We start from the raw sequence: 27,807 nt of genomic DNA, 5'->3' as shown, positions 1-27,807 counted from the left end.
TGGACCCCGTTTAAAATGAGTTTTCCGGGATCCCTGGGTGGCTCAGTGGTGTGGGGCCTGCCTTCAGCCCAGGGCGGGATCCTGGAGTCCGGGGATCAGGATCGAGTCCCACGACCGGCTCCCTGCATGGAGCCTGCTTCTTCCTCTGCCTGTGTCTCTGCCTCTCTCTCTCTTTCTCTCTCTCATGGGTAAATAATTGTTGTTGTTGTTTTTTTATTTTTTATTAATGATAGTCACACACAGAGAGAGAGGCAGAGACATAGGCAGAGGGAGAAGCAGGCTCCATGCAGGGAGCCCGACGTGGGATTCGATCCCGGGTCTCCAGGATCAGGCCCTGGGCCAAAGGCAGGCGCCAAACCGCTGCGCCACCCAGGGATCCCTCATGGGTAAACGGAATGAGTTTTCCCCTAGTGATGTTCACAGCCGGGAGGATTTGAGTGTGCCCTGCTGAGGGTGCCGAGGGGAACCCGCGGACGGGCCCCGGGGCCGCGCCGTGCGGGGGTCAGGCCTCGAGGCTCGGCTGGGCCGCTGGAGCGAGTGTGCCGGGCGGGGCAGGCACCCCGACGGGGCGGGAAAGGCTGGGCCCTGGGGGGGGGGGGGACCAGGCTGAGACCTGGAACCTGGCGCAGGCAGCGCGCGGGAGCCCGCGCTCCGCAGACGGTCACAGCCCCTCGCTGCCCTCCGTGCCCCCCGCAGCGGTCACCGGGCCGAGCCAGGGCTCCAGGGGCCCTGCGCACAAGCGGCGGAGAAGCCCCGACGGCCGCCCCGACGGTCACTGTGGAGAGAACCGACCGCAAGCGGCGGAGCCGGCGGGGGAAGGACGGTCTCCCGCCCGCGGGCGCATCGAGGGACCGCCCGGCCGGGGAGGTGGGCGTCGGGGCGGGCTCTGCAGCCCGGGTGCTCCCGTGGGGGGCGGCGCGGGGGAGGGGGACGAGCGGCCAACCGGGCACCCCGGGGTGGGGGGGACCAGCCCTGCGGGGCGGGGAGGGCGTGCGAGGCGGGCGGGGCAGGGGCAGCGGTGGGGCGCGCTGGGCGGTGCTGCTGGGTGGTGCTGGGCGGCGGGGCCCCGGCGCGGACGATCCCCCCCCCCCCGGCCTCGGGCGCTCACCGACACCCCGTCCTCTCTCCCTGCGCAGGCGCTGCCCAGCGTCCGCGGCGCCTCGCGGGCAGGACCACCCGGCCCGGGGCGCCAGCCAGGCCCGCCGGCCGCGGACGCCGCCGAGACCCCCGCGAGCCCCGCCCCGCGTCCCCGAAGCGCCGCCGCCCGCCGGGCCCCGAGGCGCGCGAGCCCCTGGCGGCCGTGGGCCCCCGGCTGTGGCGGCGGCTGGGCGCGCTGGAGGTGGCCCTGGCCGAGCTGCGCGCCCCGGGGGGCGCCTTCCTGGCCGCGCCGTGCGGCCGCCCGCAGCCCGCCGCCTCGCAGCGCGCCTGGCTCTCCTGGCAGCTGGCGCACGCGGGCGCCCCCCTGCACTGGGCGGCCGCCCGGCTCCACCGCCTGCTGGCCGCGCCGCCCGGGCCTAGGGGCGCCCTGCCCCCGCCCAGGGCACCCGCCGGTCCCGGGAGCCCGCCCGCCCGCCGACAGCAACCTGCCGACCAAAGCCTTCCTGGCCCCCGGCGGCGACGGCGTCTGTGGTCTGTGCCCCCGCGTCCCCGGAGTTGCCCAGCTGTATTTGAGCAACGCGATGCACCTGGGGGGGTGGGGGGGTGGGGGGGAGCCCGGGCGTGCCCAGGGAGGCCGCTGGAAGCCGAGCAACTGGCGCCGTGAGCGGTTTCGCAGGGTGTGTGATGCCCCGGCGAGGAGCCCTCGCCTCCTTCCCCGTGGGTCCCTGGGTTTCCAGATGTTGCAATAAAAGTACAACGACTTCAAACCTCTGCTCTGCGACCGTGTATTCTGTGAGTCTCTCGAATCGTTTGTTCACCTTTGCTTCTCCTGTCTCAGGGCTTCCTCGTACGAACAGTAGCGAGATTTTATTTGTCATCCGAGGATGCACAGAGGTGTCCGTGCACACAGCACTACAAGGCTCACAGGTGCCCCACGACCCCAAACCCACGCAAGCCGCACTGCCGTCAAGACACGGGATACTCCTGGCTTGTCTCTCTGCAATCACGACACCACCCAACATCACCTCTTCCCTTAAGGGATTCCTTTGGACACACAGAGCTTTCCAGGTCACATCCCTGATTTACCTGCATAGTCATCGAGTTTCCCACGTGCGTGGCACACCACTCACTCCTGGACTCTTCCTTCGTCTCTTTATCTAATAAAAGAGAGAGATGATGCGCCTGGGCCATGTGGGATGGGCTGCGGTGGCAAGAGCCCTGGCGATGAGAACTTTGAGAGTTGAGGTCCTTGGCGCAGAAAATGTGGAGGTATTTTTGCAAGGGAACCCTGTCTGTTGAAGAGAAAGGAGAAGGGTGAGGACCCTAGGATGGATGGAGGAACAGAGGTCCATGAAGACCCTGGGTGGAGGTGGGGGTGGGGAGCTCAGAGGAGATCAAGAAGCTTCCATGTTGGGGATCCCTGGGTGGCTTAGCGGTTTAGCGCCTGCCTTTGGCCCAGGGTGCGATCCTGGAATCCCCAGATCGAGTCCTGTCTGGCTCCTGGCATGGAGCCTGCTTCTCCTTCTGCCTGTGTCTCTGCCTCTCTCTCTGTCTCTAGGTCTATCATGAATAAAGAAAAGAAAGAAAGAAAGAAAAGAAAGAAAGAAAGAAGCTTCCATGTTCTCCTGGGTGAAGATGAGGGTTGGACAGTGGCCCTGGCCCATGCACATGCAATTCCTTGGATGTGAAATGCTGTCCAAGCCCATTCTTGCTCACCCCTCACCCCTCAAGGTAAATGTCCTGGGGGTAGGGGGGTTCAAAATTGCTCAGAGTTGATTAGAGCTCTCCTGGCATCTGTGTATTTCCTAGAAGCCCTTATCATAGTTGCAGTTTCACGTTTCCAGTGTGTGCTTATTTGAATGAGAGTGGTCTCCTCCCCTGGATCCTTAGCTCCCTGAGGGCAGGAGCTGCGTTTAAGTTTTTTCTCACCAATGCATCCACGATGCTTGTCATAGTTCCTGGTATATGATAGATGCGCGGTAAATACTTATTGAGTATGGAGTTATTGAATGACTGAGAGAGCGTTGATATGGGGGATCACGCAGTTCTCCTTCCTTCCCTGGTACGGCCCTACAGGAGATCGGTTTGTAGGACATTTCCTAGAGACTGTTGTAAGACCTTCTCCATAGTCAGGAGCCAAAATTAGCTGGGCTGATTTAGGGAACAGAGTGACAAACTCAGGTACCTTAATTGTGCATACAGTGAGGTCAGCTGATAGCGAAGGAAATAATAGAATTCATCAAAAGTAGAGACGATTTCCAGCCGTTTCTTTGATACCACAATTTTTAAAAACTCATTTGAAAATGTCTTACTTAATGTTTACCAAAACTCATAGGTCAATATACAACCCACCAGTGATCCTTACAGTCTTTACAGAATTAATTCAACAATAGGATTTTGTCTTTTTCTGTTTATCTTGAAGTAGGAAACCGGCTGACTCTGCAATGTGGGGAAATGATGGAGCTTTGTTTGTAAATTGAAAAATTTCTAGTAACCATCCCATTCTTACCAAATTTTTTTAATTAAGTTTGTATCTTTAAGCAATGTTTATACACAACGTGGGGCCTGAACTCAACCCTGTCATCAAGAGCTACATTCTCTATGGACTGAGCCAGCTAGGAATCCTTCACCCAGGAAGTCTACTCCCTCGTTTTCTCTTTACATTTCTCTCTTCCTTGCTTTTCCCTTTCCTCTTCAGAGCAGGAATATCCTCAGGCAGCTTCTCCTCTGCTTTTCCACCTAGTTCTCTCTCTCAACACTGTGCTTCTCAAAGGGTATCGGAGGATGACTGGTCAATACTAGAATTAAGGTGGCTTGGAGAACTGTTACCGCTTAGAACAGTATTTTTGTTTACAGATATGGTGGAATTTGTGAAAGAGGACTATTTTCTTTTAATGTTTTATTTATCAATTTATTCATGATGAGAAAGACAGAGAGCAAGGCAGAGACATAGGCAGAGGGAGAAGCAGGCTTCCTGCGGTGACCCCAATTTGGGACTTAATTTGGTCTCAGGACCCCGAGATCACCTTCTGAGCCAAAGGCAGAGGCTCAACCACTGAGCCACCCAGGTGCCCTGAGGAGAACTATTTAAATAAAAACCTGGAGACACTGTCCTGCCCCTCTTCTTTCTGAGCTAGCTGTCAGCAGGTAGAGAGCAATTTAAAAAAAAAATCTAAATATTGGACCTCTAGGATTGTAATATCAGGGTCAATTAATTGAGGATTCTATTTGAGGAGCATGTAAAGCAACCTTTCACATCCAGAAGTTGAGGATGGGAGAATGCTCAATCTGGAACACAGGGAAGAGGGTTGTGTCCCCATAAGTCAAAGAGAAATCTCAATTAGCCTTCATTTTTCACTGAGTCTTTAGTTTTCTGTTGCTCCATAAGAAATTATCACTAACTTTACTGAATTGAAACAACACAAATTTATTATCTCAGGATTTCAGTAGGTCAGAAATCTGACTGTGGCATGACTCAAGGTCACACAAAGGTGAAATCAAGGTGTTAGCTGGATTGTGTACTATCTAGAGGCTCCACTAGGGAAGGATATGCTTCCAAGCTCCCTCAGATTGTTAGCAGAAATCATTCCTTGCTGCTGAGGGCAGAGGTCCTTGTTGTCTTGCTACTTGTAGAGCAAAAAAACTACTCTCAGCTCCCAGAGGCTGATTTCAAGTCCTTGCCTTGTGGCCCCTCCACCGGCCTGTTTAAATTTGTAATTTTGACTTCAGGAAGGGGCCAGTCCCCTGTAAGGGCTCACCTGATTGGGTCAGGTCCACCCAGGATAATCTCCACGTTTATGAACTCAAAATCAACCTTTTGGGATCTTATCCTGGAAGTGATATCATTGATTCCTGGAAGAGAGAGGATCTTATGAGAGTGTTAACATCCGGGGCAGAGATAACGGGGGCCGTATTAGAATCCTGCTTATCACAGTGTTTACAACATACTCTGCAAGGCTGTAAAATCGATGCCACAGGATTAGGGAAAACACGTTGAGCTAGTTTGAGAATAAATGAGAAGCATCGCATGGCGGTTTGTGGAACAACAACAAAAATTGTTAGGAAAACAAACAAACAAAAATCAATAATAGGATGGGGGAGGGTGGCTCAGCGGTTGAGCGTTTGCCTTCTGCTCAGGGCGTGATCCCGGGATCTGGGTTCGAGTTCCGCGTCGGGCTCCCTGAACAGAGCCTGCATCTCCCTCTGCCTATGTCTCTGCCCCCCGCCCCCCCGTCTCTCATGAATAAATAAACAAATCTTAAAAAAAAAAAAAAAAAAAGGATGGGGAGACTAGGCCGAAAACTGTCCCGAATTCAAGTGGCCTAGGGAGTCTTGAGCTCCGCGAAGGCGACACACTGAGATTAGATTAAGAGGCCGAGGCGACCAGATGCAGCCACTGCTGGCTGAGGGATAACTAGTCCTTTATTCATCGAAGTGGAAGGTGAGAAACGGGGTGTGTTTGTCTCTGGAAAAAGGAACAAGATGTTTGGGGTAACCTCACAAGCCTCCTGCCCCCCCCCCGCCCCCCCCTCCCCGGTAAAGCCCAGCAGCGCGAGCAACGGTGTACGCGGGTCCGCAGCCGGCCCAGGACCCAGCACAGCAACCTCGCGTGCTATGCATAGTAAAAGCGCAACAGGGAATTGTTAAGTGAACGGCGTCCATACACCACGTAGCTCAGGGAGCAGTCCTTCCCGCTCCAATTGCTTATTTGGCTGCACTCGATCTCCATTCATTGGACTTGCGTTCCCGCCGAGGAGTCGTGTGTTCACTGAACCTGCCGCGGCCTTTTTTTCTCCTCGTTCTTACCCCGTCTATGCAAAGACGCACTTGAGTGCTCTTTCCCCAGGACACCGCGCTGAGCGCAGCCTCGGGCTTCTCCCCCCGCCTCGCTCCATCCCTCCCGCTCCCCGGGCCGGCGGGCAGGGGCCGCAGTGACCCACGGGAACGGCCTTCCCCCTCCCGCCTCCCGCCTCCCGCCTCCCGCGTCCGCGCGGCCGAGCCTCCGGACGTCGCCGCTCAGGACCCTCGGGGAGCCTGGGCGCCGCTGTACGGCGGAGCCTCGGCAAGATGGCCGCGCCCAGCCAGCTGCCCAAGGGCGGCGCCATGGCAGCCGCGGGCCCCGCTGAGGGCGCGCTCCAGCGCCGCCATGTCGGCCTCGGCCTGCGAGCGGGTGCTCACAAAGCCGGAGGGCGTGGGCCGGAGGGGGAGCGCGGGGACGGCCGAGGGGGCCGGGCGTCCCGCCGAGATGGCTGCGTCCCAGCCGGGGGGCAGCGCCGCGGTGAGCGCGGGGCGGGCGGAGGTGGCCTAACGGGGGTCGGTGATGGGAGGGTGACGGTGGCGTCCGTGACCCGCGATCTGGGAATGGGCGGCGACGCGGGAGGACCTCCTGGCGGGGGGCTGCGGGGTCCCCGGGTGCTGCAGCTTATGGAAATCCGTGCTGGGGGTAGATGTGCGGTGACAGGGATGTGGGGAGGCCAGAGGATCAGAAATAGGGGCTCTGTGGCGAGTCACAGACTGGGGAGGTATGTGGCAATTTGTGATGTATATGAGAGCCCAGTGATTACTGTGCCTGTGGTAGGTAGAGACTGGAGTGAGTGAGTGTGTGTGTGCGTGTGTGTGTGTGTGTGTGTGTGTGGTAGAGACTGGAGTGAGTGTGTGTGTGGTAGAGACGGGAGTGAGTGAGTGTGTGTGTGGTAGAGACTGGAGTGAGTGAGTGAGTGTGTGTGCGTGTGGTAGAGACTGGAGTGAGTGAGTGTGTGTGTGGTAGAGACTGGAGTGAGTGTGTGTGTGTGTGTGGTAGAGACGGGAGTGAGTGAGTGTGTGTGTGGTAGAGACGGGAGTGAGTGAGTGTGTGTGTGTGTGTGGTAGAGACTGGAGTGAGTGAGTGTGTGTGTGGTAGAGACTGGAGTGAGTGTGTGTGTGTGTGTGTGGTAGAGACGAGTGAGTGAGTGTGTGTGTGGTAGAGACTGGAGTGAGTGTGTGTGCGTGTGGTAGAGACTGGAGTGAGTGAGTGTGTGTGTGGTAGAGACTGGAGTGAGTGTGTGTGTGCGTGTGGTAGAGACTGGAGTGAGTGAGTGTGTGTGTGGTAGAGACTGGAGTGAGTGTGTGTGTGCGTGTGGTAGAGACTGGAGTGAGTGAGTGAGTGTGTGGTAGAGACTGGAGTGAGTGAGTGTGTGTGTGGTAGAGACTGGAGTGAGTGAGTGTGTGTGTGCGTGTGTGTGTGTGGTAGAGACTGGAGTGAGTGAGTGTGTGTGTGGTAGAGACTGGAGTGAGTGAGTGTGTGGTAGAGACTGGAGTGAGTGTGTGTGTGCGTGTGGTAGAGACTGGAGTGAGTGAGTGTGTGGTAGAGACTGGAGTGAGTGAGTGTGTGTGTGCGTGTGTGTGTGTGTGGTAGAGACTGGAGTGAGTGAGTGTGTGTGTGGTAGAGACTGGAGTGAGTGAGTGTGTGCGTGTGTGTGTGTGTGTGGTAGAGACTGGAGTGAGTGAGTGTGTGTGTGGTAGAGACTGGAGTGAGTGTGTGTGTGTGGTAGAGACTGGAGTGAGTGTGTGTGTGGTAGAGACTGGAGTGAGTGTGTGTGTGCGTGTGTGTGGTAGAGACTGGAGTGAGTGAGTGTGTGTGTGGTAGAGACTGGAGTGAGTGTGTGTGTGTGTGTGTGTGGTAGAGACTGGAGTGAGTGAGTGCGTGTGTGGTAGAGACTGGAGTGAGTGTGTGTGTGTGTGTGTGGTAGAGACTGGAGTGAGTGAGTGTGTGTGTGGTAGAGACTGGAGTGAGTGTGTGTGTGCGTGTGGTAGAGACTGGAGTGAGTGAGTGAGTGTGTGTGCGTGTGGTAGAGACTGGAGTGAGTGAGTGAGTGTGTGTGCGTGTGGTAGAGACTGGAGTGAGTGAGTGTGTGGTAGAGACTGGAGTGAGTGAGTGTGTGTGTGCGTGTGTGTGTGTGGTAGAGACTGGAGTGAGTGAGTGTGTGTGGTAGAGACTGGAGTGAGTGAGTGTGTGCATGTGTGTGTGTGTGGTAGAGACTGGAGTGAGTGTGTGTGTGCGTGTGGTAGAGACTGGAGTGAGTGAGTGCGTGTGTGGTAGAGACTGGAGTGTGTGTGTGTGTGTGGTAGAGACTGGAGTGAGTGTGTGTGTGGTAGAGACTGGAGTGAGTGTGTGTGTGCGTGTGGTAGAGACTGGAGTGAGTGAGTGTGTGTGTGTGGTAGAGACTGGAGTGAGTGTGTGTGTGCGTGTGGTAGAGACTGGAGTGAGTGAGTGTGTGTGTGGTAGAGACTGGAGTGAGTGAGTGTGTGTGCGTGTGGTAGAGACTGGAGTGAGTGAGTGTGTGTGTGGTAGAGACTGGAGTGAGTGAGTGCGTGTGTGGTAGAGACTGGAGTGAGTGAGTGAGTGTGTGTGCGTGTGGTAGACTGGAGTGAGTGTGGCCACGTCAGGACGCCCATTAGATGTCCAGGTGAGGACTGGGTAGTTAAATGTAGGAATCTATTTTTCAAATATTTTATTTATTTATTTGAGGAGGGGAGAACCAGTAAGAGAGAGAAAGCACAGGCAGGGCGGGGTGGGGGAGGCGAGGCAGAGGGGGAAACAGACTGCCTGCTGAGCAGGGAGCCCCGTGTGGGGCATGATCCAGGGACCCAGGGATCGTGACCTGAGGCTAACACTTAACCAGCTCAGCCACCCGCCCCTAAATGTATGAATCTAGAACTCTGGAGAGGTTTGGGCTGGAGAATCCAAGTGTGAAAGGCATCAGCATAAAGATGGTATTTAAAGCCACAGGATTGGATAAGATCACTTAGGGAGAGAAGGCAGAGAAGAAAAGAAGACCAAGGACAGAGCTCTGGGTCACTCTGACATGTAGAGGTTTGGTAGAGAACAGGAAAAAAAAAAGGAGAAGGAGAAGGAGAAAGAGGAGAAGGAGAAAAAGAATGAAGAGTAGTAGCTACTGAGATATGATGAAAATTGTAAATGTGGGGTCAAAGAAGCATAAAGAAGAAAAATTTTCAAGACAATGCAACTTGTGTTGTCACAGTTGTGTCCTATGCTCTTATTAATCCCAGACACATGACTACAGAGAATTTGACTTTGGCAAGATTGTAGCTCAATGGTTATTTTGATTGATTAGAGCTTTTTTAGTGGAGTGATAGGGATAAAATCCTGCTGGAATGAGTTGAAAGAATGAAGGTAATGAAGTAGAGACAGCAAGTATAGACAACACCAGGAGTTTTGCTGGTAAAAGAGCAAATAAATTGACATTGGATGGGACATGGAATTAAGAAATGGTTTTCATGGGGATCCCTGGGTGGCTCAGCAGTTTAGCGCCTGCCTTTGGCCCAGGGCGTGATCCTGGAGTCCCGGGATCGAGTCCCGCGTTGGGCTTCCTGCATGGAGCCTGTTTCTCCCTCTGCCTGTGTCTGTGCCTCTTTCTCTGTGTCTATCATGAATAAATAAATAAAATCTTTAAAAAAATTTAAAAAAAGAAATGGTTTTCATTAGATGAATGATATTAAGGCAACTTTGTATGTCAATAGGAATGATTGAGTAGAAAGGGAAAAAATAGGTGGTACAAAAGAGAAAGAGGTTAATTGCAGGGGGTGAATTCCTTGGGAAGGCAGTTGAGGATGGGAGAAACTGGCCTTAGGTGAGAGAAGGGATGCTTTTCCCATTTTTTTTTAAGATTTATTTATTTATTTATGATAGACATAGAGAGAGAGAGAGAGAGAGAGGCAGAGAAACGGGAGGAGGGAGAAGCAGGCTTCATGCCAGGAGCCTGACATGGGACTCGATCCCGGGACTCCAGGATCGCGCCCTGGGCCGAAGGCAGGCGCTAAACCGCTGAGCCACCCAGGGATCCCCCACTTTTCCCATTCTAACAGAAAGGAGACAGATGATAGGGATTCGGAAACATTGGTAGCATTGGTGGTAACAAGGCAAGGGAGTTCTTATCTACTTGCACTTATTTTTTTCTTTGAAAGCTTAATGTGAATTCATCAGCTTCGAGTTGGAAAGGAGGAGATGCTGGAGATTTCAGAGAGAAGGAAGGCAATGTTTGGAATAACCATCTTGGGAAGAGGGATAAGAAATTCTCAGTAGATGCCCATTTGATATGTGTTATAAACCTGAAGTGACTCGAGGCAACACAGATGTTTGATTTTTCTCTCTTGGGATGTTCAGCTGTAAGGTTCAGGCAGAGATTAAGAAGGAGAGTTGGATTTGATTAAGTTTCAGGCTGTGCTAAGTAAGTATGGTGGAGAAGAAGAGGGGTAAGGAAGTTAAAGCCGTTTTCCATGTAGTGTGTGTGGTGTTAGAAGGAAGAATCCAAACAAGATAGAAGAAAAGTAAGGCTGTGCCGTGATGGAAGATTGTGGAGAAGTAGTTAGGCTCAATGGATATGGGGGCTGAATGCATTTGAAGTACTTAGAGTAAGTAAGCTGGCAGCGTAGGAAACGATGGTCCGAGGATTGGACGTTTTAAGTAGAGAGGTGCTGTAGTGGTGGGTGGCAAGGTCTAAGGCATGGATGGGTGATGAGTAGGTGGCTGAGTTTGAGTGCTTTTGAAAAGATTGTTAGAATCAGGAAAGAGGAAGGCCAGGGTGTGGACTGGCTCTTCTACATCGATGCAGAGGTGGTGCAGGGCCTGTAGTGAAGACGAATATGGTGTCCACGTTTTCAATGAATGAGGCAGAATTACTGTGCACAAAAGTTGACCTAAGTGGCCCCAAACAGCTGTCCTTAGAAAAGCTTGCTTGCAAGGTTGACCTTTGGCTGATGTCTGAGAACTTAGACTTGAGGAGGCTTTCCACAATTCCCAGAAATGATGAGAGTGGCTCACTGTGCCTAAACTATGTAAACAATGTGGTTTATGCCAAACTCCTGAATCCTTCCGGGAATCGAGGATTTTTGTGTGTGCCCGGCAGGGAGTGCCTTTGAGTGCCATTGAGTCTCTAACACGCTTCCTTGGGAAACAACATGTTACACATGTTCTCACAGCTTATTTTTGGAGGAATCAAGTATGTCCTGTGTGACTTCACTGGAAGAGGACTCTTGGATACTTGTGCCTGGTTTAGACATTATCCCGTACACTTTTCCCTTAGCTGATTTTGCTGTGTGTTCCTTAGCTGGACTTAAATCATAGCTACAGATACAACTATGTGCTGAGTCCTGTGAGTTCTTCTAGTGAATCATTGAACCAGAGGGATAATGGTTTTAAGTCTGGTGATACCCTAAACATGATAGGGATTTTGAAGGATGTATTGAAAATGGTTAAAAGTTATCATTTACCTCATCTTCAGGGCGTGAGGTAGACGAGTCATGGTTGGGCTGAAACACACTCTGCCAGAGAGCATTGTAAGGGAGCAGGATTCTCAGGAGACAGTTAGATTTCAGGTAAAGCAAGCAGGTGAAGGGACTGGCTAAAGAGGTTGAAGGGATAGTGCAGTTTGCTGGCAGTGGTTAGGATTTTCTGTGGAGGCCACCATTGGTGGAGTTCTGTTGTTGGTGGCAGTGATTGGGGATTGATAGGATAGGGATTTGGGGTCAGAGATAGAGATCAGTGTGTTCCATGGGTATCAGTAGTTGAGGGAAACGTGTGGGAATATGTGATAGAATGTCTGGGGGTGATTTGGTAGATCTGGTACTGTTAGTGATTGGAAACTTTGTTGGGATCAGTCATTTTGGAATTACAGCACTGATTTGGAGGCCAGTGGCAATCAATGATGGGGCTTATTAAAAATCAGTGACTGTTGAAATAAGTCAATCGGAAAAGGACAAACATTATATGGTCTCATACATTTGGAGAATATAAAAATTAGTGAAAGGGAATAAAGGGAAAGGGGAGAAAATGAGTGAAAATATCAGTGAGGGTGACAAAACATGAGAGACACCTAACTCTGGGAAATGAACAAGGGGTAGTAGAAGGGGAAGTGGGTGGGGGGTTGGGGTGACTGGGTGATGGGTACTGAGGGGGGCACTTGGCGGGATGAGCACTGGGTGTTATGCTATATGTTGGCAAATTGAACTCCAATAAAAAAAATAAAAAAAATAAAAATCAATGACTGGAGCTCTATGAGGTAACAGATTGGTGACATATGCAGTTAATTGGTGGTCTTTGGAGGTAAGGGGTCATTTTTCAATGTGAAACAAATATGTTTAAACAAACATTCTCCAGTAGCTGTGTCATCCAACTCTCACCTGCCTAATAAGAGGAGAATCTTTAACATGCTTTAATTTCTCCCCTGTCCCACACCGGTACCAGTTATATTCCTGCTTATTTTTCTTACATCACACCTCTTGATTTTAAGGATACTTTTATAACAATGGTAGGAGAACATTATGAAGTTACTTGGATGTAACTAGACATTAGACTGGTTTTATTATTCATAATTCTTTCTTGTATATTATATCTTTCCCAATCTTGAAATCTTTATTCTAATATACATTTCCTTCTTTTAAAAATCACTCATTTTCTTCTCCTCCTTCTCTGTCTCTTTCCTTCTCTGTATTTCTTTTTTTAATTTTTTTTTTATTTATTTATGATAGTCACAGAGAGAGAGAGAGAGGCAGAGACACAGGCAGAGGGAGAAGCAGGCTCCATGCACCGGGAGCCTGATGTGGGATTCGATCCCAGGTCTCCAGGATCGCGCCCTGGGCCAAAGGCAGGCGCCAAACCGCTGCGCCACCCAGGGATCCCTTTTCTCTGTATTTCTAAAGTACGTAGGTAATATACTTTCTGCATCCTTACATGTCTAAAATACATTATTTTTGTTTCCAAACATGAATGATCTTTTGGCTGGTTATAAAAATCAAGGGTCTCAGTTCTTCTACCTCAGAACTCTATCCCATCATCTTTTGTTATAGAAGAAAAGATAAAGACTAATGATTCTGTTTGGTTTTGATAATTTTCTTTCTCTCTGATGATGGTATAATTTTTTTATCCTCTTGAATAAACAAATTTGCAAGTGGAACTGTCTTAGTCATTTTGGGCTGCTACAACAAAGTACCATAGACTGAGTAGCTTATAAACAACAGAAATTGATTTCTGATAGTTCTGGAGGCTAGAAGTCCCAAGATCAGGGTGCCACCATGGTTGGGATCTGCTGAGACCTTCTGCCAGGTTGCAGACTTCTTGTTGTGTCCTCACATGGCTCTCTTTGCTTAATCCCACTCATGGAGACTACCCACATGCATTCATCAAATTCTAATTACTTCCCACAGGCCCTGCCTCCTAATGCCATCACATTGGAGGGTAGGTTTTCAACATATGAATTTTAGTGATACACATTCAGTCCATAACAGGGATATTTCTTTTTTCCGTTTTTTTTTTTTTTTTTTTTTTAAGATTTTATTTACTTGTTCATGAGAGACCCAGACAGAGAGAGAGGCAGAGACACAGGCAGAGGGAGAAGAGGCTCCATGCAGGGAGCCTGACGTGGGACTCGATCCTGGGTCTCCAGGATCAGGCCCTGGGCTGAAGGCGGCGCTAAACCGCTGAGCCACCTGGGCTACCCAGAGACATTTCTTAATATGATTTTTGTCTCTCAAAAAATGCAGAATTGGGTAAATAATTAGTATCTTATATAACATCATGATCAACACTGAATGGTTGAGGTAAGAGTAAATCATTATTATCTTGTCCAAATTACCCATTAATATGGATAATGGTAGACTGAATAGGAATATTGCGATTTCAGGGATCGGTAACATTCAAAGATGTGACTATGGCCTTTACCCAGAAGGAATGGGAACAACTAGATCCTGCTCAGAGGAGCCTGTATAAGGATGTGATGCTGGAGAACTACAGCAATCTTGCCTCAATGGGTAAGGACAATTCTATAATAATGCAAAATGTGTCCACTGTGATACCTTCTCTCTGAAGTTTTTTATAAGTTTGGCCTTGGTTATTATGAATCAAGGAGTTTTAGCCCCTTTGGGTATGTTATTTGTGCCTGTCTCCAAAATGAAGGATCTACTTAGATGGGATACGTGGGCAGCAACATTGTGAAATTTCAGAAGCCATGTATTCTTTTTTTTTTTTAAGAATCCATATATTCTTTATTTTCTCAAGGTTCTGAAGTCCAAGTATTAGGGCTTGATTTCTGGGATGTTTGTTTTCCTGACACTCAGTTTCCCATTTCTCATGATCAGGGTATCAAGCTCCCAAACCAGACATGATCTCCAAGTTGGAAAAAGGAGAAGAGCCATGGTTGGGGAAGGGCAAAAGACTTCAACAAGGTGGTCCTGGTGAAATAGCAAGATCCAAGCAAATAGGAACCAATGGAAGTAAGTTTCTAGTTGTTCTGTGGTAACTTTGGATTCAATGAATAATTTAATTTTAATATCTTAAAGATCCCAGACCCCTTTTTCCTAACCAAGAGTAGCAGTTGAAAAATATCAGAATCTCCTGGGGGAAGAGTTCAAACTACAAAGATTCTCTAGCCTTAGAGATTTGAATCTCTCTTCTGTCTAGGAACCTCGTCATGTGTGAGGTTTTCATATTAGGTGCATTATAGTTCTAAGTCATGGGAGTTTGCTTATACACTTGTATCAGTTAGCTTCCACTAAGTTATGCTCTATTAAGGAATGACCCCTAAATCTTAGTGGCTTCCAGCAAGAAAGATTTGTTTCTTGCTCATGCTGTAGCCCTATTCCATATTATCCTTTGGACCTACACTGAAAAACCAAACCCTATTTGGCAAATTCTGGTCTCATGGCAGAAGAAAAGAAGAATGAGTAGAACCACTTGATTCTTAAAAATCACTGATTAGAAGTGGTAGATATCTCTTTCTGCTCACATTTTATTGGTTAATTGGTTAGAGCAGATCACTTAGCTACTCCTAAGTTCAAAGGGTAGGAATGTATAATCCTTCCACAGTGAGGATTAAAGTGGCCATGCAGTGGGTCTGGGAGGTACAATCTTTCCATAAGGAATGGTAATACTGTCTGCCACACCACTCATATTATGTTAGGAAAAAAGGTGAAAACCAGAGCTCTGAACCTTTGGTTCGGCCCTTCAGATGCCTAACTGACCCTTTCTTACAATTGTCTGTCCTCATCCATGCTCTCCATCACTCAGCTTCCAGAAGGAGCAGTGACCCCTCTTGTCTGTCCTCAGAATCCCATTACTGCTTTCCTTATTTAAACCAGTGCTGTTTTTTATCTTCTTTTTTTTCCCCCTAATATTTACTCTTTTTTTTCTCCCTTCATCTATCAAACTCTGGGACTCCATGGTATCATATTTCTCTCCTTATATGTTCAAACCTTCTTAGATCCATCTTCTTTCCAAATTTCTTGGCATGATGCTCCCCTGCCTTCAGTGACTTTCCAATTTCCACCTTTAATTGTGAAATGTTCTAAACCTGTTGCCTATAGTGCATCATTATTTCCATTAACACCCTAACCTAAGCAGTCAAATCCCACAGAATTCATACCTATATGTAAATTTCTGGCTTAAAAAATAACCACTGCTCACCTTCCAGTGCATATTTTAATAGTTTTGGTCAGCATGAAATTCTTGCCTACCTGGCTTGAATTATACCACTTAAATCTGGTCTTCTAAGTGCTTCTTTATATTTATTTCACCAGATTCTCTTCCTTTTCACTTTGCTGAAGTGTCCCTAAGGTTTTGTCTTCTACTATCTGTTCTTATTTTTTTCCTACTGTATTTCCCTCAAAAGAATCAAGCTATTTATTCTATACTGGTAACTTTTATTAAGGTAAATTTATCTTATTCAGATAAATCTCCAATTTCTTCACATTCCTCTCGTATTTTACCTGCTTATAAGAAAGCTCAATCTCAGAGTGTCAGAAATGGAAATCTTTGTCTTTCTTTCTAAATTAGAGCTTCCTTTCACCTTCCCTATTTTTATCAGGGTCTACTTTGATTTTAGGCCTGTCTACCATGGAGTTCCTGTGAATCTCTGCTCTCTGCCTTCTCTTTTACTGTCCTCTCTTTAGTTCCTGGTTTGTTTTCTTCAGTTCTCACAGACAGCAACCAAATCAGGTTTATATTATCTCATACCTAAATTGCTCTAATTCTTAGACTGATTTGTTGCATCTATTTTTTGTTTTTTACAACTCATCTTAGATGTTGCCACCAAACATTATAATATTCAGTTATTATTTATATCACTATTGTCTCCCAAATAAAAGAATGTTTATCATATATTTTTTATATATTTAATACTACTATATCTATACTTACAGAAATTGATCTTTTACTCCACAGGAACAATTTCATCTCTTAAGAGTCCTCAATGAAAGGCATAGTATTTCCTGGCTTATACTGAAATGCCATAACTCTTTTGTATTTGATCCCAGTTTTCACTTTATCCATGTAATGTTCCTTTATGACCAAGGCAACTGTTCAATTTCTATCTCTTTCTTTCTTAGAGACTCACATCTGCTTCTCTCTTTGAGTCTGTTTAATTCCTACCCTAAAGCTTTTTCTTTTTCTTTTTTTTTTTAAGATTTTATTTATTTATTTCTGAGAATACACAGAGAGGAGAGAGAGAAGCAGAGACACAGGCAGAGGGAGAAGCAGGCACCATGCAAGGAGCCTGACATGGGATTCGATCCTGGGTCTCTAAGATCAGGCCCTGGGCTGAAGGCGGCGCTAAACCGCTGAGCCACCCGGGCTGCCCCGTTTTCTGCTTTTCCATGCACATAACTGGAAAAAGTCACCTCAAAATGGAAGTCTCAACTCTTAAGTTTTTGGATTTTTACATATTTGGTATTTACACTTGAATTTCAATTCTAGATTCTTAGGAGAGAGAATGTTATTGGTCTATCTGGGACCCTATGTTTACCACTGTCCAGTCAATTGTTTTCAACCAGGGGTTTGATCATACGGTTCACATGTGGTTGCCTACGTTTGTTGGCATGGGTGGTGGTCTCAGAGAAAGAAGACACACACTGGGAAGATATCTTAAAATATGTAATTGTGTAATGTGTGGAGGGAAGGATATGAGCAATCACTTAAGTCTGGGAATAAGCTTAAAATTTATAATTGGTAATTAGTAGAGTAATCTGGCAGAAACAAAAGTATGCTTCATAGCAAACTGTTAGAAAATAAGCCAGCCACATGTGTATGTTGTAAATCCAAATGGTGTAAAGTCTGTTTACTTATCTCATTACTATCATTGCACTACTTTTATCATGGTTAAAGCATTGGGGAACTCAGAGAAACTATAGGGTTCTTATTTTGTTTTTGAGGGTTTTTGTTTAGTACAGCAGTGTCATTATTATATTGGTCATTGGTGGTAGCAGTGTAATACCCTTTCCTGCTTATTCCCTTAGTTATCGATAAGCTGCTCAGTATTTCTTGGTGGACTTACCTTATTTTCTCTATTTTGGCTCTTTGGAGTGCAATAACAAATAACAACAATAACTTGAACTAGCCTAAGTAAATAGAGAAATTTATTTTATTTTATCATTTTTAAATTTTTTTTTTTAAGATTTTACTTATTTATTCATGAGAGACACAGACAGAGAGGCAGAGACACAGGAAGAGGGAGAAGCAGGCTCCGTGCAGGGAGCCTGATGTGGGACTCAATCCCAGGTCTCCAGGACCATGACCTGAGCCGAAGGCAGGCGCCTAACCGCTGAGCCACCTATGCGTCCCAAGGAATTTATTTTAATGACATAAGTTTATCTCTTGTAACCTAAAGGCAGATACTTCAGCCAGACCCTACCAGGGACTAGAACTAGGAACCTGGAAGCCATCAGGGATTGGAGTTATGTAAATGGCTTTTTTGAGGACATGTCATCTTTTTTTGTTTGTTTGTTTGTTTTTTGTTTTTTTTGTTTTTTTGTTTTTTTTGACATGTCATCTTATATCTCTGCTTCCCTGTAGTTATATGCTTCATTCTTTGTACTGATGAACCTCTGTTTACACAGCGAAGATATGACTTTACTATTTCTTTTTTTAAAAAAGATTATTTATTCATGAGAGACACACACAGAGGCAGAGACATAGAGGGAGAAGCAGGCTTCTCACAGGAAGCCTGATGTGGGACTCGATCCCCAGACTGGGATCATGCCCCAAGCTGAAAGCAGACACTCAACTTCTGAGCCACCCAGGCATCCCTGACTTTACTATTTCTTGTCTGATATCATTGTAAAATCCAGTGGGGACTAACTAGAGTCTAAATTTTTAGGAGGAAGGCTCTTACTGGACACCTTGGCATGAACCAGATGTATCTCCAACTGTGACCATGGAGAGCTGAATGGATATAGTGCAGGCTATGGAGCCAAGTGCTGTGGATGGATTGACTATTATCAGAGCTGGGAAGCTTGGGATGAGGAGAAACTTCAAAAAATATCAACTACTGTCACAAGCTCTTTTAATTTCATCTATTACCTAGTCACTCCTTATGTTTATTTCATCTTCTATCCAGGTTGCAAGGTCATATTTATAAACAGGCAAAGTTTTGTCTAATTACTATTATCAGTTAACTTTTCTTATTTTTACTATATCACTTTCCCCTCAAGCCCAAGAGGGGACATTTGCACTTAATATTTCACTCACTTTGGGATACTAGGCTTAATACAGATTCAGTCCCACAATAGGGCATTTCTTTTATAAGTTGTATTCCAAAATATGAGAGGACAAAGATTCACAAGAATGCCATATTGAATTACATTTTAGATGGCGTCCAGCAAGATAATGACCAGCTAGCAAACCACCAGGAATCTCAAAACAAACTCCTTAAGGAAGTTGCATTCAAGAAGAAAAGTCTGACTAAGAAGAAAGGCCATGAATGTAGTTCACTGGGGGAAAAAAATGTGAGTACAAAACATGTTCCTTCAAAAAAAAAGCTTAAAGATTCACATGGAAAGAGTCTAAAACAAAATTCAGACTTACCTGGTCATATAAGAAACTATGCAAAAAAGAAACCTAGCGTAGCTAAAGAGCACAAGAAATCATTCAGCCATAGCTTACCTGATACAAAGAAAGACAAAAATCAAACTGGAAAGAAACAAAAATTATCCAACCGTAGCTTATCTAATAAGCGTGACAAAACTCAAACTGGCAAGAAACATGAGAAATTAGCTCATCCCAGCTCATCCCATACTAAACAGGACAAAATTCAAACTGGAGAGAAACACGAGAAATCGTCCAGCCATAGCTCATCTCCTACTAAATGTGAAAAAACTCAGACTAAAGCAAAACCCTATGAATGTAATCAATGTGGGAAGGTTCTTAGCCATAAACAAGGACTCATTGACCATCAGAGAATTCATACTGGGGAGAAACCATATGAATGTAATGAATGTGGAATAGCCTTTAGTCAAAAGTCACATCTTGTTGTACATCAGAGAACTCACACTGGAGAAAAACCATATGAATGTATTCAGTGTGGCAAAGCCCACAGTCATAAACACGCCCTCACTGACCATCTGAGAGTTCACACTGGGGAAAAGCCCTACAAATGTACTGAATGTGGGAAAACTTTTAGACACAGCTCAAACCTTATTCAACATGTGAGATCTCATACAGGTGAGAAGCCCTATGAATGTAAGGAATGTGGAAAATCCTTTAGGTATAACTCATCTCTTACTGAACATGTGAGAACTCATACAGGTGAAATACCATATGAATGTAATGAGTGTGGAAAGGCTTTTAAGTATAGCTCATCTCTTACTAAACATATGAGAATTCATACAGGGGAGAAACCTTTTGAATGTAATGAATGTGGGAAAGCTTTCAGCAAGAAGTCACACCTCATTATACATCAAAGAACTCATACTAAGGAGAAGCCCTATAAATGTAATGATTGTGGAAAAGCATTTGGACATAGCTCATCTCTTACTTACCATATGAGAACTCATACAGGTGAAAGTCCTTTTGAGTGTAATCAATGTGGGAAAGCCTTCAAACAAATTGAAGGCCTTACTCAACATCAGAGGGTTCATACTGGGGAGAAACCCTATGAATGTAATGAATGTGGGAAAGCTTTTAGCCAAAAGTCACACCTCATTGTTCATCAGAGAACTCATACTGGGGAGAAGCCTTTTGAATGTAATGAATGTGGAAAGGCTTTCAATGTGAAGTCACAACTTGTTATACATCAGAGATCCCACACTGGAGAGAAACCCTATGAATGTAATGAATGTGGAAAATCTTTCAAACAAAATGCATCCCTTACGAAACATGTGAAAACTCATTCAGAAGAAAAATCGCATGAGTGAAATTAATGTGATAAATCTTTTAACTCAAGTAAAGGTTTTATTTAAACTTAGAAATATCCTGAATCTTTTTTTTTAAGATTTATTTATTTATTCATGAGACACACACACACACACACAGAGAGATAGAGAGAGAGAGAGAGAGAGGCAGAGACACAGGCAGAGGGAGAAGTGGGCTCCATGCAGGGAGCCTGATGTGGGATTTGATTCCAGGCCTCCAGAATCATGCCCTGGGTTGAAGGCATTGCTAAACTGCTAAGCCACCTGGGCTGCCTGAAGTATCCTGAATCTTAAGGATGGTAGAAAATCTTTAATAAGAAGTCACACCTAGTTACACATGAGAGAATTTAAAAATGAATCTTATGTAGAAGCAATGGATGGAGAGTTTAAACTTGATACCAACCTTTTATAGAAAATACTGTTTTAAAAATACTCAATTATTAGTTATTTATATATTCAGACAAAAACATTTAAGAATCATCAATAAGCTGCATAAGCAGACATATGCTGACAATTCCTAAGATGCTTGAATGTGTACTTAAATACCATACATGAGAATTGAATTTCCAGATCTGTTAATTTCCATGTATAAGTGTGTCTGGCCACTGGTATGAGTCTCATCTTTGATATTATCACCTAGCTCTTTCTTAATGTCTTTGTAGGCATCTACATCAGCTGCAAACTTTCTAAAAGTTATTTATGTAAGACATATTAACACAAAATTAAGAGAAAATGTAAGAAAGCGAGGATACACAGGTGCTAATAGAGACATCATTCCCTAAGTGAACAAAATTGTTAAGTGAAATAAGCAGGTTGTTGAACTCTGTGTATAGGTATAGTATGTTCCTACTTATGTACAAAAGGTTATGTGTTTACCTGTTTCTCTGTGTGTGTGTGTATGAATGTGGAAAGGCTTTATATATATTTGTATGTGAATAGACTTGGTTCGAAAAAATATAGAAGAAACTTTATAGTGGTTGTCATGAGCACAGGAGTACCAGAATGGGGGCTGGGATGGGAGGGAGACCTCCTTTTTATTGTATACTGTTTGAATTTTTAAATAACGTACATGTATTATTTTCACAATTAAAATCTTTTTTAATATGCACACATCAGCACTGATTAAAATTTTCACTGAGATCGCTCCATGGTGTTGTGTGATGAAGTAAAAGTATGCCTATTATGAAGGGTAATGAGTCTGAAGATATGGTATTAAATGATACTGAATTCACAAAGACTTTTCCTATAAAACACATATCTTTTTATTAAAATAATGAATTGCAACTATAATTTAGCACCCTGTTTCTTCTATATGCCATATTTTTAGAAGACTGAAGATAAATTGTGATTGCAGGTGAATGAAAGTGATTTTCTGAACAGTCACTTCATTTTATCACAAATTCAGAACACTTATATACAAACATCTCAATCTGGGATTTCAAATCTATTGCAACAAATGCCACTACTTACTGTTCTTGCTCAATAGCAGACATTGTTATGGATTATTGCTCTCTTTCTGAGTGAACCTAGACTTGGCCTCAGAGTTACTCTTAAGCATGCATTCCAGAAGGTACTGTGAATCAATTTGGGTTTGCACATGAGACCTATTTTCCACTATATACCTATTTATTATCATTATTATTATTAAAATGTATTTATTGTTATTTTTAAATATTTTATTTATTTATTCATGAGAGAGAGAGACACACACACAGAGGCAGAGACCCAGGCAGAGGGAGAAGCAGGCTCCATGCAGGGAGCCCAGTGCGGGACTTGATCAAGGGACTCCAGGATCATGCCCTGGTCCGAAGGCAGGTGCTAAACTGCTGAGCCACCCAGGGATCCCTTAAAATTTATATTTTTAAATATAAACCTTATTTATATTAATATTATATTATTATTGTTAGAATTTTATTTATTTATTTGACAGAGGGAGAGAGAGAAAGCACAAGCAGGGGGAGTGGCAGGGAGAGGGAAAAGCAGAGAGCCCAATGTGGGGCTCAATCTCAGGACCCTGGGGTCATGACCTGAGCTGAACCAGACTGAAAATGCAGTCTGAAAGCCATTTTCCATCAGTAACTTAACCTGACCTGCCTTCAGCTGAATGATGTTTAACTGACTGAGTCATTCAGTGCCTCGTTATTAATTTTTAATCATAAATCATAGACAAAAATACAACGGAATTATTTTAAATTGTTACACTAAAAACAGTAATATAAGGACAAAAATGATTTTGTAATATAAGGTAATAATATTTGGCATATATGTCACCTTTAACATTTTCACAGCACCTTCACTAAATTACCTCATCTGTTCTGCAGAATCAACATATGGGTCAATAAGCAAGATTTTCTAGTGGTTAATTCTGCTCAATAAATATTTCACCTGAGGGGATCCCTGGGTGGCACAACAGTTTAGTGCCTGCCTTTGGCCCAGGGCGTGATCCTGGAGGCCCGGGATCGAGTCCCACGTTGGGCTCCCGGTGCATGGAGCCTGCTTCTCCCTCTGCCTGTGTCTCTGCCTCTCTCTCTCTCTCTCTCTGTGTGTGTGACTATCATAAGTAAAAATAAATAAATAAATAAATATAAAAATAAAAATAAAAATAAATATTTCACCTGAATATGAGTCTGGAATAAAGATAGATCCTCAACAAATATGTGATTAAGTGCCATCTTAGCAAATATTTCCCATTTAAGTTTCTGCCTTCCTGATTTCCTCATTTCAGAGAATTAATAGATATAAATGTAGAGAATGAAACTGTGTGTGCCTGTGTGTGTGCACATGTGCATTGAAAAAATCAACTTGGATGTTATAACCTCATTTCCAAGTAACTTATTTAATCTCAGGAAAGGAAAATGCAGTCTGAAAGCCATTTTCCATCAGTAACTTTTAACCAGGTGGAAGTCTGGTACTATCCACAGCTATGGAAAATCTGTACTTTTTATAAGGATAAAACAGTTGCATGTTACGGCTATGTTAAATTTCCCACACCTCTTGGATAGTCATAAATATAGGTATGCCTGAGCAGTAGAAATGAATGCTGAAAGTCATCCTATGGAGTAAGAAAGGAGTTAAAAGTTAGCATTAATAAATGAGCAAATGATGTCTAAAAGATTATTGGAGGAGAACGATACAAGAAAATGGACATACAGAGGTGAGTCTAAATCAATGATAGCAGGTATCAAAATTGTCCACAGGGTTTGTTAAAACAAGACTTTAGAAATGGGCCCCACCCACAGAGTTTCTGATTCAGGAGGTCGGGACAGGGGTCTGAGATTTTGCATTTTTAATAACTTACCAGAAGATGCTGATACTGCTGGTCTGGGGACCACGCTTTGAGAAACATTGATTTAAATCATTGTTGAAGTAAATTTTAGAAGTATTTAAAAATGTTTTTGAGATATCTCTTTAATATAAAGGTCATATTTATATACACAAATACATGTGTTGGAAAATGCATACTATCATCATCATTATGTGGACTGTGATTCTTTCATGATTGTCAGTTCAAGAGTAAACTTGATGTTTTTCTAAATAATTTTTCTATTTTCCTGAATTAATTTTATTTTGTTGTAATGAGTTTTCATTACTGGACAAAATCACACACACACACACACACACACACACACACAATGACCTGAAGGCACTGGAGAGTGAATAAAAGTATATTATGGGAAAGAGGTGAAATTTGGAAAAGGGAATGTGGGAGGGTAGATCACAGCTTTTAGCCTGAGGACATGCTGAAGTTGGTATGGCAGAGGGGGGTAATTGATAGAAAAGATTCAGTTTTTTTGAGATGATAAAACCACAGGACTGAGTTCAGGGCAGTCACAGCCACTTGGAAAGTGAGAGGAGAATGCCAGAAAAGAGAGACTCAAAGAGGGGACAATCTAAATTCTTAATAAACTCTGCCCAAATCTCTGACTAACCCCTGGACCATGCATATTTGGCACAGACTCCTAATGCTTCAATTAAAGACAAGAGAACTGAGCTTTTATTTGTGCCACTGCCCCACAGACTCAGTTTTAAGTTTGAGCTCAACCATGCTAATTCCTTGATAAAAATATTAATACTCTTCAGAGAAGTATACCAGAATCCAAACTCTCACAAATTATCATTCATATATCTAGGGTATAAGAAAAACTTACTTGACAGTCAAAGAATTATGAAATTGTGACCCGATTTCAAGAAAAGAGACAACCAGCCCAGAAGTTGGAATGAGCATATGAGGATATTAATATGATTATTATAATGGTGCTTAATGATATAAAGATATGCTCACAGTGAATAAAGATTTTTTTTTTAAATTAAAGAAATAGAAACTATGAAGGAAAACCAAAAGACCATTCTGGAACTTAAAAAAAAATACAATGATTCCTGAAATTTAAAATTCATTGGATAAGCTTACCAGCAGAATGAAAATGGGGAAAGAGTCATTGAATTTGAAATCACTCAGTAGAAATGATTCAAAGTGAGGGTAATATGACTGAAAAGTTAGGAAGAAAACCTCAGTCACCTGTGGGACAGACAGTGACAAAATGTTTTGAATATGTGTAGCTGAAGTTCCAAAAGGAGAACAAGGAAAGAATGGGATACACAAAATATTTGAAGATACAATGGCTGAAATCTTCCCCAAGTTGGTAAATGATATAGATGTACTGATTTGAGAATCTCAGTGAACTCTAAGCAGGTTAAGTGTGAAGAAAACCATGATTAGGCACATCCTAGACAAGCTGCTAGAACCTAAAGATAAAAATAAAACCTGGAAAGCCAGGGGGAAAAACAACACATTATATGTGATGGAAACAATTCTAATGATTGGTGACTTACCACCGGGAGGCCAGTATACAGTAGGTCAGTATCCTTAAAGTGATGTGTAAAAACAAAACACAAACTCTTCAATATTGAAATCTATATCCAGCAAAAGTATCCTTCAAAAATGAAGGTGAATTAATGGCATCTCAAATAAAAGAAGTAAGAGAACCGTAATATTTTTCAGGTTGAAAGAAAATGATACCAAATGGCAACTCAGTTATTTAGGAAGCACTGAAGAGTGTTAGAAATAGTAAATATATAAGTTAATATAAGACTATTTTAACCTCATTTCTTTAAAATGTTAGGATTATTTTAAAAAAACTTTCTTATGTGGATTGTAAGGTGTTTAGATGCAATACATGTATCAATGGTAGCATAAAGAATGGGAGCAGACCTATAATGTAGAAAAGTTTCTAATTGTGTGTGATTTGATACAATATCAACTTCAAGTAGACCATGAAATTCAGGAATGATAGACCAATCCCTAGAGAAACCACTGAAGAGTAAATCAAAGAGGTATAGCCAAAAACATAACAAATTATGAACCTCTAAAAAGTATCTTAAAATTCATAAAGAAAATAGGAAGGGAGATACAGAAGAAGAAGATCAAAGGAGACAATACAAATAATAAGATGGTGGACCTAAATCGAATCTTAGCAATAATTACTTCAAAAGTTAGTGGACTAAACTCTCCAATGAAAAGGCAGAGATTTTCATATTGGGATATAAAAGCAAGACCCAATTTTATGCTCTGTACAAGACCTAGACTTTAAAAAGACCCAGATAAGTTAAAATTAAATGGATTGAAATGTCATATAAATAGTAAGCATACAAAGGCATGAATGGCTATATTAATAGCAGACAAACAGACTTCTTAACAAAAGTATTAACAGAGATAAATAAGGCCAATTTAAGAAGATTAAAGGATTAATTCCTCAGGAAGACCTAATGTTTATGAACAGTTATGCACCAAAAACAGAGGTTCAAAGTACAAGTAGCAGAAATCAAAAGAACTAAAGAGAGATAGCAATAATTTCAGAATCATAATTGGAAATTTCCCCATCCTTCTTTAGACAGCTCATAGAACAGCTAGACAGAAAAATTAGTAAAGATAGGGACTCCTGGGAGGCTCAGTCAGCTGAGCATCCAACTCTTGATTTCAGCACAGGTCATAGTCTTGGGGTCATGAGAAGCCCCACCTAGGTCTCTGTGCTCAGTGGGAGTCTGCTTGGGATTCTTTCCCTCTGCTCCTCCCCCACCTCAGGCACATATTCCCTAAATAAATTAATTAATTAAATCTTTTAAAAAAAGAAAAGTTTGTAAAGATATATTACCTGAAGAACATTATAAGAAGCCTTGACCTAATCAGAGGTCAAAAAATATGCTAGACCACAAAGCCAGTCTCAGTACATTTAAAAGAACTGAAATCATGCAGCCTATGTTCTCTGATGACAAAATTGTGGTTGGGTCCTCTGGAGGTGGATACTGAGAGCTGGGTGGATTAGATGATAACTAAAAACCAATACCTATGCGAAGAAGGAGGAAAAGCAAGATTGGACAAAGGAAGACGTTTACATAATTGCTGGCCCAACGAAGCCTCTGCCAACCTGGTGAAGAGCTCTGGAGTTTTTCCCCCTCACTCTATTGGGCCTTTATACCCCCACTGTGCTCATTCACCAGATACAGACTACCCTGTGAAGGGTGTGACCTTGGGTGTGGCAGCTTTTTACAAGTGAGGCCTACTTTCAAGTAGCTGACAGCCAGAAGTGGTCTTCTTATTGCACCCCTCACAGCCAAGCAGCAAGTCCTTCCTTGAAGAAGAATCTGGATACACAACTCTATGTCTATCATAATACATCCCTGGCTCTGTTCATATACATAGTACTTCCTCCAAAGTACCTGAATCCCTTTTTGCCTGGGAAGACATCAGAAGAGAGGTAGATTAGTGGGATAAACTACAGCTCCTGCTGCTATAATCGTCCCAGGGTCATAACAGATAATTCATCATCTCACTTCTCCACTATCCATTCTCAGCTACCTCTGCTGACATAAGACACTGGCCATTACACCCTTCTCAGATCTGAGTACATTTATGGTCACAACTGGGCAAGGGGTACTAAGTATCACTCGGTTCTGTTTTCTTCCCTGCCCACATTGTGTGATAACAGGCACTTTCTACTGACATCAGAGTTACTCACTTCTTCTAAGATAGTGATACCTCCTCTTGCCTGCTGGTTCCTGAACACAAAGAGCTCAGAGTATTTAGACATCAACCTGAAGTTCCTGTAGGGGATGCTGATGTAGCAGTGGTGGTTGCCATGTGCTTGCTCATATCTGCTGCTCCTGAATGTACCACTTGTATCTGAAAATGGATATTTTCTAAACCCACTTAATTCATGATTTGATAGTTTTGACAGGTTCTACCTCATAATGGGTAGTTCTGGTGGAGAAGTCACTTAGTGTCCCATAGTCACGCATTCTGTCTTTACCAGGATACGACAGCTTGCCGGGAGATGTTTTACAAAAGTTTCTAATCCTCCACTGCAGATGGCCTGGTCTTGGTCCAAATTTCCAGGAGCCTATGTTGTTCTACTGGGGCTTGACACAAACTCCACATGGCCTCCGTTCTTGCCACCGATACCACCAATACTAAGGGTTAAATAAACATCAGCTGAATATGTAATGTGAGGGTCTATTTCTGGACTCTGTTCCATTTATCTA

At 44.1% G+C, this 27,807-nt stretch overlaps 1 protein-coding gene across 1 annotated transcript; it reads left to right on the top strand.

Annotated features, from left to right (window-relative positions):
* The first annotated feature begins 6,217 nt into the window (after positions 1-6,217).
* ZFP37 (ZFP37 zinc finger protein) lies at positions 6,218-21,417 on the top strand. Its single transcript, XM_035696749.2, has 4 exons — positions 6,218-6,376; positions 13,776-13,902; positions 14,230-14,364; positions 18,731-21,417. Exons 1-4 carry the CDS (start codon positions 6,245-6,247, stop codon positions 20,272-20,274), a joined length of 1,938 nt encoding a protein of 645 aa, XP_035552642.2. The 5' UTR covers positions 6,218-6,244; the 3' UTR covers positions 20,275-21,417.
* Positions 21,418-27,807: the final 6,390 nt, after the last annotated feature.

The sequence above is a fragment of the Canis lupus genome, chromosome 11 (assembly GCF_003254725.2).
Source record: "Canis lupus dingo isolate Sandy chromosome 11, ASM325472v2, whole genome shotgun sequence".
Classification (NCBI taxonomy): Eukaryota; Metazoa; Chordata; class Mammalia; order Carnivora; family Canidae; genus Canis; species Canis lupus.
This window is presented reverse-complemented; position numbering and strand designations above follow the sequence as displayed.

Excerpts from the sequence above, each read along its gene's own strand:
- ZFP37 (XM_035696749.2), top strand. The coding sequence starts at position 6,245 with ATGTCGGCCTCGGCCTGCGAGCGGGTGCTCACAAAGCCGGAGGGCGTG. Across the intron at positions 13,903-14,229 it reads CAGCAATCTTGCCTCAATGG|GGTATCAAGCTCCCAAACCA; the intron begins GTAAGGACAATT and ends TCTCATGATCAG. Across the intron at positions 14,365-18,730 it reads GCAAATAGGAACCAATGGAA|ATGGCGTCCAGCAAGATAAT; the intron begins GTAAGTTTCTAG and ends ATTACATTTTAG.